This window comes from Haliotis asinina, chromosome 12, assembly GCF_037392515.1.
Source record: "Haliotis asinina isolate JCU_RB_2024 chromosome 12, JCU_Hal_asi_v2, whole genome shotgun sequence".
Taxonomy (NCBI): Eukaryota; Metazoa; Mollusca; class Gastropoda; order Lepetellida; family Haliotidae; genus Haliotis; species Haliotis asinina.
Window position 1 is genome coordinate 29,826,295 of NC_090291.1, and position 19,270 is coordinate 29,845,564.

Sequence of the window (19,270 nt, forward strand, 5' to 3'; positions counted from 1 at the left end):
TTTATTCTGAAAAGTAAGAGTGATGAAGTGTTTGTATACAGATTTATTCACTTACAGGTTACCATGTTTAAACAATCCAGAATTGAATGAATATCTGATCATGTAGTGGAAATAACAGGGCAGCATAGATCAATCTTGTCACAGGAATATGTAAAAATGGTGATCAGGTGGCAACAAGCACTCTGTTGTGTCACTTATAATGCGCCCAGCAAGTTGTTCATAGTTGTTATGCAAGATTCTGAACAGCTGACCAGTTTTATTGTAAAAAGGGAAACAGTTACTAGGTTACTGTAGGTTTTGAGGCAGTATAATAAGGTCAACTGCAAAATAATGGATCAGAATGGGTTTGAGTGCAAGACCAGAGGATATACTGTAAGATAATGTTTTTTTATGGTTTGAGAGCAAAATAATGGATCAGAATGAGTTTGAGTGATAGGATAAACTGCAAGAAAATTGTAACAATGCGTTTGAGAGCAAGGCGATAGGAAAAACTGTACGGTAAAAGGTCTTATCAATGATATAAGTTCAACAAACATTTGACTCATGGCAGCACGTTCAGAGACCATTTTGAAGGGCATTACATTTGTTTTAATTTAATTCAATTTAACTTGATTTAATTTTATCCCACCAAAATCTTTAAGCCAGGATGTGGAACAAAATTTCATTGTTGTCATTATTGGCATCGGAACAGCAGTTAACATCAATGACCTGCACTGTGGCCAAGGATATGACCTCAGTACACTGTGTATCAGTAATCACACAATGTGTCTGTGGTTTGCCTGCTCCAGCACTGATAACAATGTGTATCAGACTGTTACAATGCAGGGATTGAGACATAGCCGACTGCAGTATCCTTCAGATGCTCCTTATCTAACGTGATACGAACAATTGCTACTTGTTAGAAAGTGGGTGAACTGTAATGAAGAGGATGCTGTTTTAGGTTTTTGCTTTAAGTTAAATCAAGCTTGTGGTGGTGTCTGTCGGTTCTTAACACTTGCATTTTCTACATCTCTGAAACAGTGAGGTCTGTGTAGTTTGTGAAGGTCAATCCCTGCTGATATATGCAACTTTGCTTACAGAATTCTGTCCAGTTTTACAAATGGCTGCCTTAGCCGCCATATTTGTAATAATGTGTTTAACCTCAATTCAGATAGTTTTTCCACATATAGCATTATCCAATCTATGCCACATGTGTGTGCATGTGAATGTTTTTTAAGTGTGTTTTAATTTTGGCTATTATCTTCTGTTGCTTCTACATTTGTTCCATTTCAAACATATTTGAACTTCACTTTTATGAGACTGAACTTTTTGTATGTGATTACTTGGGGTGTCTGTAAATTTCAGGTTTATTCTGAAACTGGTAGCCGTCTTTTACTCAAATTCTTACCTGATTTTGCCTTTCTGTAATGCTGACTTGATATTATTCTTAATGTCTTTAAATATTTAGGTGCCATTGCTTTCATTAATATTACCTCTCTGATGATACTGTGAGAAATTGTACTGATGTCAATATATAAAAATACCCTGCTGTTAAGACCATTGATCTTTTTGAAACATGTTGCAAACGTTTTATTAAATTTTTATAAGGAATATGGACTGGTTCGTTTGTCTTTGTAGCTGCTGTGTGTATATATCGATTTTTGCAGTGATTAGGTATGTTTGTGTGTAATCACGCCCTTCTAAGACTTCAGAGGATATGGTGTCTGACCTTGACTGAAATTATTCATAATAATGATGCTTGAAAACATCTTTTTTCACTTCAGTGTTTAACTGAAATGAGTGAATTGTTTAGTTTTTATGCTTTTTATGAACGATTTATTCTTTTTAAAATTATTTTAATAATGCTGTACACCAGACAATAATTTAGAAGTTAAATTCCTACTTAATGATATGAAAAGTAGTGTTTTGTATGCTTATGCATGAAAGACATGAATTATGCACATGAATGGCTTTTTTTGTGTTTCAGAGTGAATATTTTCCAAAAGTTGAAACATAATTTGCTGCTTGTAGAAATAAGCACTGGCATGTACGGCTGCCTTTTTTAGTGAAATGTGCCACCCATTTTGTCTGTTGACACAACCTAGCACTTACAATGGTGCATTGTAGGAGAGTAGAAAAATGTTTTCTTATGAACCTCTTTTGCTTTCAACAAAGCTTTTATGACTAATTAACTGTTTAATACTTTGGTTAATTATTTACAGGTGGATATAGTAAACAGGGATAAAAATGTTGAACACAATATTTCATAAAAAGGATAATCAAAGGTCATAAACCTTAAAATATGTTCTTTTTTTAGCATTTAAGTTGCCTCTCAAGATCTGAAACTATTCAGACACCATTTTTCTCCTAAAATGAACATTTTTAATGGTCAGGCAAAATATATTGAGCATTTTAGGGGTGCTTCTTTTACTTATAAAACATGTAAGGTGCTGTAATGGTAATGTGTATATATTTAGTACATTCAGCATTTATTTACAGAACAATTAGTTGCTGCTGTTACTGTAATATTGCCCTAGGGTAATATTGCTGATAATGATTGATATGACTTTTGCTTCCTTTCATTCAGTAATGTTAAATACATGTCAACAGCAATGCTGACATTTGCGTTTGTTCGATGAAATGTCTGGAAGCGACTTTTGGGGTATTAATAACAGAATTACCAGAGTTGAACAAGTGTTGTTATTGTCCATTTAGTGCTGGTTTATATAGCATAATGCTAATCAGTATGATTAAGCTTTCACTTAATGATTCGTGAAACTTCACAGGTCATCACTTGCCTGGCGCCATAATTATTTCGGTCTTTGTGATTTTGTAATTAATAACATACTGAATATTTTTAATATGCTATATTCATAATGTTAATACCTTTGTGGTTTATTTTGGTGTAAATGATTGATAGAGCTCACTGTTTTGGGGGTTTTTTTATCTAGAAATGGATATTCATTTCCAAGTCAATTCTTACCAAAAAATCTCAGAATTAAAATATATTTACCATATGATGATATGTAAAGAAAGTAATTATATATCTATGTGGAGAGAACCTGTTTCAATAATGACATAACCAATGAATAGATTTTAAATGCATTGTTTCATATTTGAAACATAGTCTTAAAATAAAATGTCAAAATGCCTCTGAATATCAGGAAAGGTAACTTTCAAAAGTTCTTTTTTTTTTTTAATAAAAGTAGCAATTCAACCATCATCAAGCCTTCCTGAAAATGTCAGTTCTAACTAAAATAACAGAATAATACAGTCCTAATTACTCGTGATCGGAAGTTGATATCAGTGTCATTTGTCTGGGTTGACAAACCGACAATGTTGTTTACTTCAGAGTTCTCAGTAAATAGGTACATGTGCCTGTAATTTTGTTTACTTAGACACACAAAATAATGTTTCTCAGTTTGAGTGTAAATTTTGTTACTTTGTCCCAAAGCAATGGAGTTTGTATATCATATGTAGGATGGCAAAATGTTATCAGTGTTATATATATATTTCTATGTATAATCGTGAGATAATGTGGGGGCTAATGTCATATTCAAGCATACCTCACTTATATATGAAATGCAAGCACGTGTTTGGTGAGATATACATTGTATTACTCCAGGATAGAATTGGTCTTCAGTTACCCGCGCTTGTCGCAAGAGACAGGCTCGCTGACTTGGTTGACTCATAATAAAGTACACTTTCGGCTTGAACTATTATAGTGAAAGCACAAGGATGCTTGCATCCAAGTGATTTAACATTGTAATAGATCAGGCGAAAGTGTGCTTTATTACACTGTACTTGGTGGTTTGAGCAAACTTTTTATTTTCTAACATGCCAAATTTAATGTTTTCTAATGATAATTTCAGTTAATCTAGTGCAGAAAACAAACAACAGTGTTGGTAGCGTAAATTAAAAATCCTTGCACAGGGCCAACTGAAGTGCTGTTCTTTTGATGTGTCTACACCCCTACATTAAGACGAACATTACCAGAAAAACAAATGATAAATAGTTTGGTGACAGTTTACGATAATGGCCAATATCGTAAATGATATGGGCCAATATGAGCATCGCATTTCTACTACCAATTACAAACGTAAGTTTAGATCAACATATCCAGATGAAGCTGACTAGCCAAGCGACATTCCACAATTGCATTGTAGGAATGTAAACATTTTAAATGTTGCCATGTCACTGTAAAATTATGTTTCTGACTATGAGACATTTTATACGGCCAAATACATAAACCTAATGTTTCCACCAGTGATGATAACTGAGTGATGCAACTGCAAACAAAGTAACGGGATGCAACAGAGTAGTTTACTATGGGAGGCAGTACGAGACAATGATGTTATGCAAAAGTGTTTGATTATGAGGGGGCAGACTAGAATGGCCCTGTGACGCCAACACATTGTGACATAATGCAAAAAGTGCACATTATCGTATGATAAAGTTCTGTCGGTGCCTTTGATCTTTCACTGAAGCATCCTAGAATTGCGTATATTAGTAGCCCATGGCGATGCCTTGCCCACGCGGATGCATTATAACGACCTGTGATGGTCAATCCTCATTTTATGTCTTAAAAGACCAGCATCAGGAAGGGTAATGACAAGTGCTGCCATCTATTGACATTGTCCGGTGTGAGGTCGAGGCAAATCGTCTGCCTTCCATTCTCTGATGCTTTTTCTACTACACAACCAAGATGCTTTTAATATTTGAAATTCACAGAAATTAGATGATATTCCACATTGGTTTTCTTCTTACAGGATGTTAAACAAATTGAGAGTACAGTGTCCCCTAGCAGAGTGAAGAAAACACGTGGCAAAAGACGAGCTGGCACTGAGCGGGAGGTAGCAGGCGAACAGGATGAGGTTTGGTGGACAACTAGTCATGTGATGTGCTCTGTCTATCGGTAGATTCTAGACTGTTGTTTGTCAGCTTGTGACAAGATATGCCATACTACAGTGCCTTCAGTGGAAACATAATATTTTTTTACAATTGTAGCAGATACATTTTTTCAGCAAGAATTTACGTAACACTGTAGGTTTGGATAGGCTCCTCTGTAGAAATAAAGTTGGATCTTTGTGTGTTTAACTATTTGTGTGAAAAACATACATGAAGATCCAGGTAGGAGTTGTCTTCAGGAGCTAATGCTCGTCATGAAAGGCAAGAATGGAGTCAAGAATGGAGTCACGTGGTCAGGCTCACTGACTTGGTCACTGGATTGTCTGGACCAAATTTAGATATTTACCGACTGCCATCAAATAGCTGGAAAATTGCTGAGTGCAGCGTTATCAGGAAAAGAGCTTTGTAAGTTTTGCTTTGGGGAAATTAGATTAATTTTAATAATGTATGATATGGACAGCTATTTTCCCGGCAAAAGTATGCAATATACCCAAGAAAATGTACTTCTTTATAAAAGTCAGCAATTCATGTTTTTTCCAAGCTGAAATTGGTATCAATTTATCTTGGAACCTTACAGATAGGCAAGTTAAGTCAAAACAGGTTTTGGTTAAAACCCACTGAGACTTTCTTCCAGCCACTCTGCTGGTGATACACTCTACGGCATGACCAACATAGGCACACATATTTTCACACAACCATATGAACTCTTGCATAATAACCTCGTTATAGACCAGACTGACTGAAAATGTCCAGTTTCCCAGAAGGTGCTGAAGTATGGCAGAGCGTGATTCATGCTGTAGCTTTGCATGGCTTGTTATAGTAATTTGGTAGACATTCCTATTTGCATGAGAAGTACATGTGGAACTCAACTCTTGGTGATGCATTGCAAATTTGAAATGGTGAAATTAAAACAATCTGATGTGGTGTTTATTGTTTGAGGTTTTGTTACCACTTACTCTCAATGAGTTTGGGGTTCAGTACTGGACGTCTGAATCACTAATGTGGGATTTCTTTTCTTCTAATGAGTTTCAAACGTGGATTGTTTAACATACTTTTTAATGAAGGTCATTACCTTTGTGTAGAGGAGAATAATTTTCTTAGCATTTTTATGAATGAGTTACTAAAGCATGTGGCAGTTTATTCAACTCATTGCACTTGGTTGCGTCTTTTTACACATGGTAAGCTGAATTAATGTCTTTTGTGACATTATATTATTACCAACTAATGTTTTGCATAAGCTATATATGATATTAATCCTGATAACAATAGAAAAGGGGAAATTAGAGCATTAAAAGAGATTATTAAAGCACAAACTCCAGTATTCATTCATGCCGGTGTTAGATTCATTGTCTTTGAAGTTTGGGTTTCCCAGCTGTCTTTTCTTTTTGGACACAGAAGGCAAGGTTTGAATCCCTTGTGAGGGGTTCAGTGAATGGTGCCAGTCGGAATATAGCTGCAATATGCTGAGATGAACAAACACTCACTCATTCAAACTGTTTTGTAAAGAAAACACTTTGAACGTCTAAGTCAGTGTCACATGCTTAATGAAACCATGTACTTTAAGAAGGTAGAAGCATTTTTTATTTATCAACAAAAGTGATTTTTTTTTTAACTTTTAAGGTCATGCAATTCTTAATTAATTTATGAACAAACTCATCATCATCATCATCATCATCATCATCATCATCATCATCATCATCATCACAAAATTTGCATTAATCATCAGTTTTGTCACCTGTGCAGCTCATACACAGTATGCGTTTCTCGTTGTGCAATACAAAACGTTTCATTGTGTAATGCATAGCATTGTTAAACTCACTTATGTCCCTTTACAGCTGTTTGACCAGAGTTGTCTCCCTGTACATCAATGTTAGAATATAGTTGTCTCCCTTGATTTCAGTCCAGTTCTTGATGTTGTGATGTCTGTCTGTCTTATTGGTGTTCTGTTGCTGTTTGATGTCTATCAGATAGCTACATCGTACAACCCAAGGAATGTGATTTATGAGACTAAGACACAAGGAGTGAACATAGAAGCAAAACAATTTGAGTTAGGATAAATCAAGATTTGATTCTGTATTTCATCCATTGCAGATAGGTGTAGAAGACATCAGATGTTAATCAGATTTATCAGCCAAACAGTCTTCTGAAACAGACATTGCTTAGGTCAAATCAAACGGTACCTCTTGGGTGGTATTTTGATGATGCCACGTATCTCTTTCCAATGTAATGAAAATACAATTTATACTCAGAATACTTTTTAATGGTTTTTGCTTACAAGAAAGTTTGGGGAATGATTTTTGGAAATCAAATTAGATCTTCTGTGTTAACATGTATCAAGACTCATTTAATGAACAAAAATATGTCTCTGGTATATTTCATTGACTCTTTGATATAGTTTATATCGGAAGAGATGAGTCTTCTCTACATCCAGAATTCATGGGGTTAGTGGTGGAATCCTTGTGATCACAGCATTTTTAACACTTACTCAAACCTTCATTGCAACAATTTTCAGTGTTGTTGATTGTGTAGTCTAGTCAAAATCAATGTTATCCTGTAAAGGGAAATCATTAGCGATCATTGAACATTGATCACTGATAGAAGTTTTCACCAATATCATGGATATAGTGATATTTACAGTGAAATATAACATTTTTGTTTGTAGTTATAATGCTTATTGCTTCCTGTTATTAATCCAAATGCTTACTACTAACCTCCTGTAACCCCTGGGGTGGCTTCTAATACTTGGCACACAGCTTGTCTGGAACTTTGAGGGTGTTGTTCACAGAACTAACTGCTTACAGTTTTAATTTTATCATTCACTGTCATATGTTCATCAGAACTGTAAAAGTCAGACATAGTGTAGAATTGAGGACTTTTTCTTTGGTAAGAATACCCTCTTGGCAATTAAAGCATCATTCAACAGGGAATGCCATCATTATGAGGGCATATACCTAGGAGGATCAATTTTGCATTTTACACAATAATGTAGAAATGAGTTAGTAATGGAATTTGATGTTGAACCATTCTTTTTTTTGACATCTTGTGGACAAGCAGAAGATGGATGGCATCTTGTATATTAGCTGTGAGAGAAAGGTTTAATTCACTGTTTAATCAGTACTGGCAATGATGACACAAGTTTGCACTATGAGATATCATCTTTGATTCAACTCAGTAACCCAGATATCAACAATAGTTTAGTTAAATACAATGCATAATATCAATCTATGTATGTATCTATCAATGTTTAGAGATGAGTAGGCAGGACTATTTGTCATAAAATATGTTCCTGAACAGAGGATATGGTGATAATGCTTGTATGTGTGACAGTTCATTGTTGACTTCCTTCAAAATATTTCTTAACTAAAGGATGGTCATGAATGAACAGTTAGTATTATATATAAAACTTACTCATGCACCAACCAGGGTAGATTGAACACTAAAGGTGATGTACATGGTAACTATGTAGTTACTGTGTTGTCATGTCCATAGATGTATTGTTGTCACTACAAATAGTTAGAGTTACCTCCCTTACACATCCCAAATCCAGTGACCAAGTGCCCAAATGCCAAGTTCGGGCCTACCAAAGAAATCTTTCCCTCTGTGCAGAAATACACAGAAAAGTTTGTCCCTCAGTTCACCCTTGTTTGTAAATACATGACTAAACCCTGGGTTTTACTGAGGTGCTTACGTCTAGGAACTGCTTCCCTTTGAAATTCTTCCAATATATGCCATGATAAAATGGGATTACTTATGTATGGGCTGAAAACCAAATCATTAAAAAACATAGTTTCATGATCAATCACCGGAAGTATCTGTTTTATTACAGTAAAGGTGCAATGTCATCTCTTTATAATCAGTTGATCATCAGCATGACATTTTGTAGCATCATGGATTAGCATCGATGTGGATGTGCTTACTCTTGTTGGATATCCTATCTCCCCATGGTCCCATACAAACATCTAATGGGTGCATGATTTCAGTTTTGCTGAGGACCTAACCTACTTGTAGTTGAGTTTGAACACTTTCTTTGCTGAATGTTGTGAAGTATTCATATTTGTAGAGAGGACTTTTTTTGGGTTAAATGTCAGTAATTGCCCGTTGTGATTATCTTTGAGCATTTGCTAGCTATTCTGTAAAAATGTCAATATATGTTATGTATCAACTATAAAATTTTATGATTATGTGATATAAATGTTTGGCGAATTTTTTCAAGATAAAAATGTAAGTGAAGTTTGATACTTGGTACCAAGTTGGTAATTCTTTATTTGGTAACTGAATACATTTGTTCATAATTTGCAAAGTACCCAAAAGGATATGACAAATGTTCAGCTTTACAAAAATGACAGTCATGGTTATTTGTTCAATCATCGTATTGTGATTACGTTTCCTCCCATGCAGACCGGCAGTGTTATGTTTTCGGGGTCGGCTTATGGTGAACCAGACGACCTTGATGAAAAGGTAGGTGAAGGTCATACATCAAGGTCATCAACATTGTGGTAGCTTTTGGTTCAGATAGTCGTGAATGTACCGACGAATCATTGATGCCAAGTCCTTAGTTTCTTCTTAGAAAAGCATGAAAAGCATGTATCACATGTATACTGTTTCTGTATCAACATCAAACAACCAACTAGTCGTAGGTCCTGTGTATGCCTAGTGCGATGCCTTCACTGTCCTACTGACAAAAGTTTCTTTAAGTTAATTTATCATGTTCTGTTTAAAATATCTAGGATACATGTCCTTCAGAAAACGTTGCAGGTTTAAGTAAAGTATCCAGTTCTGGATGAAATATGACATTATGTTGGATATGTTTCTATCACCTTCCATTGAATTTAGGAAATCCATCCAGAAACTTTTAATGTTTTAGTAGGTTAAATGAATTATCCTGTTCTGGTTAAAATAAGTCATTTCCAGGATACAAGGTGATCATTTGCCACTGAAACAAGCTATCCTTTCCAAAAAGCATTCAAAGTGCAGTTAAGAATTATGTTTGTGCTGCAGGATCATGCATATGTTTATAGTATTTGTCAACTATCAGACAGTCTAGCTTGGAGTGGTTGTTGAGTTATGGAAGTAGCCATCTGTCACACACTCAGCGCAGTGTGATGTTACACAGCAGGATTAGGAGTTAGAAGAGTCAAGTGACTGGTTAGGGCATTTGACTAATACACTACAACTGACTTGCAGCAGAGCCTAGTCTAGAAAGTTTGGTTTAGTTGTTTCTGTGTCAGTTTGTAGTTTACATCCTCTTTGAAATATCACCAGGCATGAAATATTCACAAGTCAGATAGTTGCTTTTGCTGAAGTGTATAGAAAAACTGAGAATGGTATAAGTAAGAATATCCATACTGACTGGGTTCTGTATCCTGTATCTGTATCCCTATCAAATATATGGTAGTATATTTCAATATATGAAGCAGATCTGGGCCTCAAGTTGTCTGGACCCAACTAATTTCTTTCCGATTATACAACTTATTGAAATGGTCGTCCAAGGGTAGATAACTTTCGTGAACTTGAAGGTGTTTAGGTAATGATATTGATAATATCAATTTGTTCAAGGTTGGTTCAGATGGTAAGTGTGTTTCATACCTTTAGAGCAGCATTAATGCCATCATTTAATATCCTCAGCATTTTGTCTCCATTCTGTTAGAAAAATTACCCTGATCCCTTTCCCCACCATGGCGCCATTTCCAGATTTCAGTCGCCAACTCCATCACTTAGGTCAATAACTTACACTGTATTTCTTTTCATTATGAGACTCATTCGATTGAATAGTTATAATTCAAATCATAGTGAAGCCTGAGGCTCATAACTGTGAAAGTATGGGTTCGAATCCTAGATCTGACTCAACCACAAAAATGTTATAGGATCTGTACGTTATTAAAAAAGGTCCATCGCAAATGTAACATTTACTATAGAATCTATGACAAGTCTAGGTCTAGGGCTAGGGTATTTATCGTAATAGTATGGAGATGTTATAGTCTGGATTATATGGGATAAGAGTGTTAGTCGCTGCGATAACCACAGTCGGCTTTTTAGTAGTGACATGAGGCTGTTGCCATTGCTATTTGTAAGTTTGAAAAACACTGGGAAATGGATCATATAAGGAAGTGTGCCTAATTTACATATTTGGTCAAACTGTTTTGGATGACATCTTCTGGACAGAATATTTCATATAGTTCGGATGGTGGAATTTTTAAGCCTGCTTTAAAATTTGAATAGAGAAACTATCTTAAGAAGGTCAGCTTGACCCAGTTAGAGAGATTTCCTTAGTGCATTTTTCACATACCACTCACTTTAAATGTCTTCCTACTAGACAGCATTACTGACAATTTAACTCAGTATAATCAACAACTAAATATATAGGAGCTTGTTTGCCTCATAGTGTATTTACATAGAATTTTTTGCTCTAAGGTAACCCTTGTTTACTTATATATTCCTGGTCTTGTCGTCCCAGATTCATATTTCAAATATTTGAAATAAAACATTAGTCGTCATCTTTTTCAGACTGTACTTAAGGTAGATATATGGAATGGTTGTCGTGGCTGTTTTTATCAACTTATTTAGGAACAATATGCCAGATGTGTTCCACATGTACTCATTTGTATTTATTTAACTGAATTATTTCCAAATTATGAATGAAATTATGTTAAACATGTTAGTCATTAACATCACATTACTCCGTAACTCCACCATACCTTACTGTTCATGTTACATAACAGTATCTGTTAATATGATATGTATGGATATTATTTCATGATATAATTATCTACATCATTTACGTAATTAAAGGCACATAAATTTTTGTCAAAAATGATCCCAAAGTCAGATCTTTTTGTAATCCCTAATCTAAGGTTTAGATGCCATTACTGTTTCCACATCTAAATTCTATTCCACATTTTAAGGTTTAGATGCCATTACTGTTTCCACATCTAAATTCTATTCCACATTTGTACAATTTATGGTCAGAAAATATACTGCTAAAATGTGAAGAGCACCCTATTCTCCATGTTTCTGTGACGTGTCATGCCATGACAGTGTATATACAGTTATGTGTGCGAATATGGTGACCTTTAGTGTTAGTAGTAATTAATGATAACAAATGCCTTTGATTACATGTTATATATATGAGTTATCGACTTATTAGTATTTAATTTATAAGTTATGTGATATATTTTTACACTAACACAAAAATAACATTATTATTCCATAAAAGGTTTATATGGAAAATATATATTGCCTTCATGTGTATGTACAGTTACCGTACTTATTCTATTTAATGTATTTTAGTCTGGGACAGATTTGTTATTAACGTCATCTTTTATCTGTGTTGTATGCTACAATATAATTTGCTGAGCATGTTTGTCAAGATCTTTTTTTTTCAAAGTTTTGCATCATACAGTTGTAAAATGTGATTTTCAGGTTTTTGAAAAAAGTATGATTCAGAATGAATCAACTGTGGAAATACATATTTCTGTGATGTGAGCTGGGGTAATATTTCTACAAGTCAATCTCATTCAAGTTAGATTCTTTACTCTAATTTGATATATAGCACTTGAAAAGAACCAGGCACATGAATTATCCACAACAATATAATGTTTCAGTTTTAATTGTTTACATTTGAAAGTTGAGGCTCAGTTTCAGTTTTGGAGATACTGAAATCAGATATACTCATGGAAACGAATAAGGGGAAACAAGAAAGTACTAGTGTTCGTTATTTATTTCCAGGATTCCACAAACAGTGCAATACATACATCGTGAAGAAACTTGGTAAACAATAAAGAAACACTTGTACTTTTATGTGTTTCCTTTCTAGTGTCTATAAGTATATCTGCTCAATTATAATTCTAGAAGTTGGTGAGTAAATCAGTGACATACATCTTCATGGAGAGCAGTATCTGTTATTGCAACATAATGGTGTAGATTCTTGAATGGATGGCTGACTGAAAGCTCTTAAGAAAGTTCTGCTGATGCCCTACCCCTTCACAGGTGTGAAATCTTAATTCAGTATTGTATCTTGTTGGGGCTAAAGGTCTGATTTTAATGAGGTTGAACAACTGAATACTGCCTTTAGATCGTAGTTAGCATAAGTATGTAGAGAAACGTGGAGATTTATTACACATGAGAATGTGACCAGCAAGCTAGTGGGTGTCATGTGGTCTGTGTTTCTGACCAGCCTTTCCTATGCTATATTGGTCAGAGACATTGGCGAATTATTTTGGAACTAACGACGGAAGAGTTCTCTTGTAGCTTCTTGTTGACGATGCTGAAAATACCGGCTACAGCACTATCGAACCTATCAATGCTGATGGAACACCCAAAGCATCGACATCTCGGGATGAAGAGGAGACGGATGAGGAGGTCGTGGCAGATCCCCCAAGGAAGGAAAAGGAACAGAAGAGGAGTGCCATGGTGTCCATGTTTGTCTACATCATGAAGCAGAGCTATGTCCTCACTCTCATCGCCATGATGGTAGGGACTGGAGGAAGACATGCCTAGTCATTTATACTGTCAGTTCACAGTAATGGGAATTGGGAAGGTGTCATTGGGGCTTCTTTGTAAAATCACATACACCTTGGTGAAACTAACAATAAAGAGTACCTTTGTATTGTTCATTATTGTTCAGGACTGAAGTGTAATGTAAGAATCATAAAGTTAAACCCATTTTAGATTATACATCAATTTTAATAGTCTTTGAATTGAATCAGTTTGACTTATGTCAACATTTGTTAATTATATGTAGATGTAGATTTGTATTTTCTGTGAAAGTTACAATATATTCCTCATCACTCCTGATTATGAGCCGATCAAGGAAATTTGACATAAGAAGGCATTTTATTAAATGACTTAAACATGAAATTTCAGAGTTGGTGAGAAAAAGGAATTATGGGGATGGGGAAAATATAGACAACTTAAGATGTATCTCTGTATAGTATCTTAAGATATTGCTCAGAAGTACTCTTCATTGTCCACCATATATCATACATTGTGCAAGTGATGGCTGACCTGGATGTATTGATGTAGTAAAATGAGTTTTCCAGGACTACTCAATGCAGGTCATCACCCTTATTTTCCTGTTTTTTTTCCCTAGGTGTGGAGTATCACCTTCCACAGCTGGTTGACGTTCGTGCTGCTCCTGGCTGCCTGTATCCTCTGGATGATCCCCAATTCCCGCCGTGCCTGCCTCGTCATGTCACCTGTCATCGTCTTCTATGCTGAGGCCCTCCTATGCATCCAGTTCATCTATGGCATGAATCTGCCCAAGGAGCTGCCTGTCGACGCAGGCCCTGTCACATACAATGAGATTGGTCTCAAGAGATACGAAATCCCTTGCTTGTATCTAGCTGCACAGGTACGTTGTCATTATGGCTAATTCATATTTTAGGGCCAGTAATGTTGTTGGTATGCTTCAATAAAATGTTCAGTGCAGTTTTATGTGACACTATTCCACACAAACACAAGCCAAAATTCATGATCAGCTTTCTTTTAGCAAAGGTAGGGAAGTTAATTTGGATAGGGGAAGTTTTGTGGGGTTTAGCATTGATGTTTTTCTAGATCATTGTCATACTGGCATCATTCGAGTCGTATCAGTCATTCATTACTGATTTAAGTAGGCTTATTGTATCAGATGATACCAAAGGTAATATGGCTGGTCAAACTGCGTCTTATCAGAAATATAACTCTAAATGTCAATCTCTTGAGATTTTTTGTCACGTTAGTTTGTTATTGCTTCATGAGTTTCATTCTCCACAAGCGGTGTGCTTGCCAAATGGTTAAAGCATATGTTTGCCATGTCGAAAACCTTGGTTTTATTCCCCAAATAGATAGAATGTGTTAAGTCATTTCTGATGTCCTTTGCTGTCATGCTGCTGGAATATTGTTCAGATCTGATCCCCAAATCTACAGAATGTGTGCTACCTGTAGAGTGACTGACTCATGTCACAACAAGCGTGATTGTCTTTCCTGCCGTTCTCAGGTGCTGTTCACATTGTTCTTCTGGCTGACTCTGAGACAGTTCATGAGGGAGAGGCAGACGACACAAGAGCAGAACCCAGGGATGCCTCTGGAACCAGTGGATGGATCATCACCCAAGAAGAAATCCTTCACGGACTTCATGAGTGAGTTGGGGAGCAGGGGTCTGATATGGCTGACAGCACTGCAGTTTAATGTATCAATGCATGGTATCATCGGTATTGGTACAAGCAGAAACATTCTCCAGAGACAAAAGTATTCTGTTAAAGCTTCAGTCCAATTTTTAACTGAAATACTCATGAAGGTTGTACCACAAGCCTGTCAGTATAAAAATTAAAAATGAATAAAAACATTGATTATTTTGGCATGCTTGTTATCAAGAACATTATTCCCAGTGCACAACTCTGTCCAGCACCATATTGAATTGCACGATGAACATGCAGTTATACACCAAAGACTGCCATGACTTGAACAGTTGGTTATAGGTAGTAATAGAAAAGTGTGACACAATTTCTGTAGTTAGGTGTGCGTGTTCAGATGTTTTCTGCTGCTTAGCAAATTCAATCCCTACTTTGTTTTTATCCTGTGATATAAATGTTTGTTGGAAGATAACTATTTTAAGTTTTAGCATTCGCATCACTAGAGCCATTAGTGATCAAATACTAAAAAATAATCCCATACTAATTCTGTGATAAGATTTGTGGCACTTGTAAAAATACACTTCAAAATACATAGAAAACATGTTTAATGCATCAATATGAAGAATGCAACTGCAACAGGCTGAGCTAATCAGGGCTCATCAATTCATTAATACAGTTGTAATCATGTGTTGCAAGCCTTTACCACCTATGATGTATGATATGAGCCTCGTATATCATTCCCTGTCATTGTATAAGCAGTTTATCCAACCTGCAGCTCCCTTGTGTGATAATTTCCTCAATGATCTGTGTTGCACTCATCATATCATATCACCACCATTGCTGCATATCAGTGCTAAGTGTCATCCCAGTTGTCAATCATCCTCAAGCCAGTTTAGTTTTTCACCCTTTCCGATAATCACTTCGTGTTTTGCTTGATTTACGCAATGCTTACCGCAGATAATTCACAACATTTTGGTCTGACATTTGCTAATGGTGCTTTCAGAAGCAGAGGCAATTATAATATCGTTTGATGATGTAATAAGCATACTGATTCACAATTCTCTTTCAGTATGTGAGGATAACAAAGGTCCTGATTAACGAATGTCTTATGCTGGGGTTTTTGTAATAGTTATGTATTACAGTCTACTATCCATATAGAAAGAAGGAGGACATAGGGTAGTATTTTTCCTGTACGTCCCCAGGGAGGTTGCACCTGTTGGTGAATGTTAATTGGTTGTTTCAGAAAATAGCAGTCAATCAACATGTAGGGATATGGGGATTTGCCACATCATAGTTTTCCTAATAGAGAATGATGTTTTCATTTTAGCATTTTTTTAGATCGAAAACTGATATGGGTATTAAAAACAATAACAGACTCGTGACAGGCAATGACAGGTTATCTTTCCCCTGGTATATTATGTAATTCTTGAGCTTTGGCGAATTTAATTCAGGAAAGATAATCTGTCATTCCCGGTCACTCGAGCTCGTTAGTTATCAAGTAAGTACCATATTCGTAGCAAACTTTGTACTAACAGCTGGGTCTTATGAAAGAGGGGACAGAGGGTTTTGGTCAGTTGGTGAATATTTGAGTCTAAATATGTCAAACAATGCATGGATATAATGAACTAAAATTAGTGATCCATTGGACGTAATTATAACAATAATTTACAGTATTTTTTGATATGCAATATTTTTAAGCAATTATTTTCATGCAATAATGGAATTTGGAATGGAATGATCCTTATAAAATATGTTATACAATGATAGAGGGGAGTGTATTTGGTTATTAGCTAGACTCTGAGAGAAGCACTTTCATCTGTAGGTAGAGGATATCAGCACTGATACAATAATCCTTTCTTTTGATGTACCATGATGTGGTTGGGTTGAAATTCTAGCAGTCCTGTATTTAACATGGTACAAAAAGTGCTCCAAACTGTATAAGCCACTTGCTGATACTTAACTCTTGACATAATTTCCATAACATTGTAGTGTTACCATACAGAGTTCAGTAATTATCTTCCTAGACCAAACATTATTTTACTAGACCTTGGCTTAAGGCCAGTTCCTAAAACTGCAGGCTGGCATTAATTGTATTTTTTAAATCTATTCGTTAAGTTTTCGAATTTGTTAAGGTTGTCTGCCTCTGTTTCTGACCTGATAGATAACATGCCCGTGGCCTGCCACTCACTCTTCAAGTGCTTCTCGTTGTGCTGACTAAGCAACTTTCACCCTCATCCTTATGCTATGTGCTTTAAACGTGGTTGTCTCTCTTTGTGAAAATAGTTGGCAGTTTCAGCATTTATATTGTTTGCATTTCTAATTGCCCATTTCTGGTTTGCACTACATGATGTTGCTGTAATTGATTTAAAAGTGGTGTAAAATCATATTCGCTTTCTCACACATTTCTACCTGACACTGTGTTTCTTTAATCAATAAATTTAGTTGTGTATAGATCTATATAAGAGAGACAATCATGCACCTTCGAAATGAACTGACTTATTGCTTTTGATGTTCATGTTCTTGTGTTGCATGTGTGTTTTATCCTTCATATCGTCATCATTAACCTCACCACCATCATCACTGACACCATCACCTCAACCTCCACTATCGTCATCACGATCACTGCAAAAATTGTCATTATATTTCACTTTATGTACACATCATACACCCATCATCGTCGTCATCATCGTCGTCGTCATCATCATCATCATCATCATCATCATCATCAACAACAAAACTTACCTCCTTTCACTCATCATCATGATCTTATTCACCGATTACCAAAACCATCATCATCATCATCATCATCATCATCATCATCATCATCATCATCATCACCATCATCATCGTCATCATCATCATCATCATCAACATCATCATCAACATGTAACGCAGTATCCCTCTAACATACCTTATACTAATTGCACCAGTTATTGTTTAGATAGATGATGTTCTGATGGTTATTATGGCAGATTCAGATATCTGTGGAAACCCTGTCTGAATATCATCACTGTGTTGAACAAGTCTTGTAACAAAACGAGTGAGTTTCTGTAAAATCACAGCACTGATGTATAATGGTGTCCGAGTTGTACACCTGTCGTAACTCCCATACTTGAAGTAAGCACAAATAAAGTTAGTCTCATGATTATTGGGGGCATATTATTGTATAATTGTATGTTCCATCTTCACTACATATCCCTAGTATACCTATGTTTTTGTTTGATGTGTATATAGTCTGCGAGCCTTAGGTGGAAGTATTGAACATTTGCAAAATCGTTTTGTTCACTGCAGTTTTGTTCACTATATGGAAGAATATTTCTGCATTACTGATTTCATAAGGCAAGGTTGCTAATTTTACTGGTAGTCATGTCTCACTATTTGTCAGTTAGAAGGTTATGCTATGAAATAGGATGAAACTTATTGAGTAAATAGTTTATTATTAAGAACCTGTTCAGGAAAGTTTGGATTTGCTATAATTGAGATGAAAATTTTATCTGAGAAGTGTGATCACAGAAACAATGACCATGATTTAAGTAATGTTATATAAGGAGTTATTACTTGTAAAGCAGTGTCATTAGGGTTATTTTCAGAAAAAGTATCAGTACCTGCTAAAGGTCGTCCTGGACCAGTGGTCATTCTTGATTCTATTTCAAATACTGATGTTAGCCCTTCAGTCTTGGTTGAAACTGTTGGTTCTGCCTAAATCTGTCAACTCTTGTGTGATCTCGTGAGACATGTTTCTCAGGTCTTTTGGTGTTGGGTTGATCACCGTAGAAGCCATGTTGAAAAGTTGAACTGCTATTCAGCTTCAAAGTCCATTTTGATTTTATTAAAAGAAAAAGAGCCTTTCATCATAGTGACCCCACCACATTGATGAAATGTTCTTTGCTGGAAAATTTTATAGGTCTAAAGTCTGTTCAACTAGTCACAGCTATGGCCTCTATGCTCCATACATGAATATTGGCGAGATTTAAAATGAAACAGGTTCCACTGAACAGATGCCATCCATATCCAGTGTATTAAAGGACGAAAATAAACCCTTGCTTGTTGTACAAGCTGACTGACTGGGGTGGAGTCATCATATTGTGTGACCCATCTGATTGCACCTAGATGGTTGTTTTTATGGCCACTCATGTGCTTTCTTACCCAAACAATGTCAATCAACATCCGGAGCTGCGATATTGCTGATTTTAGAGTAAAACAATATTCACTCACTCACTCTGAAGTGATCATGACTGTCGGTGCCGTGGTGATGTTCAGACCCTAGGTACGTA

The 19,270-nt window shown here is 35.8% G+C and overlaps 1 protein-coding gene across 7 annotated transcripts in view; it reads left to right on the forward strand.

The window, feature by feature from the left end:
* LOC137257954 (piezo-type mechanosensitive ion channel component 2-like) overlaps positions 1-19,270 on the forward strand; it is a 109,597-nt gene that overhangs the window by 51,094 nt on the left and 39,233 nt on the right. For 4 of the 7 annotated variants that reach the window (XM_067795470.1, XM_067795469.1, XM_067795468.1 and 1 more), the window contains exons 7-11: positions 4,749-4,853; positions 9,286-9,345; positions 13,135-13,356; positions 13,976-14,236; positions 14,861-15,002. In XM_067795470.1, coding sequence (XP_067651571.1) covers positions 4,749-4,853; positions 9,286-9,345; positions 13,135-13,356; positions 13,976-14,236; positions 14,861-15,002 — 790 coding nt within the window. The remainder of the gene's footprint in view (positions 1-4,748; positions 4,854-9,285; positions 9,346-13,134; positions 13,357-13,975; positions 14,237-14,860; positions 15,003-19,270) is intronic. The other 3 variants (XM_067795473.1, XM_067795474.1, XM_067795471.1) reach the window with 2 other exon arrangements.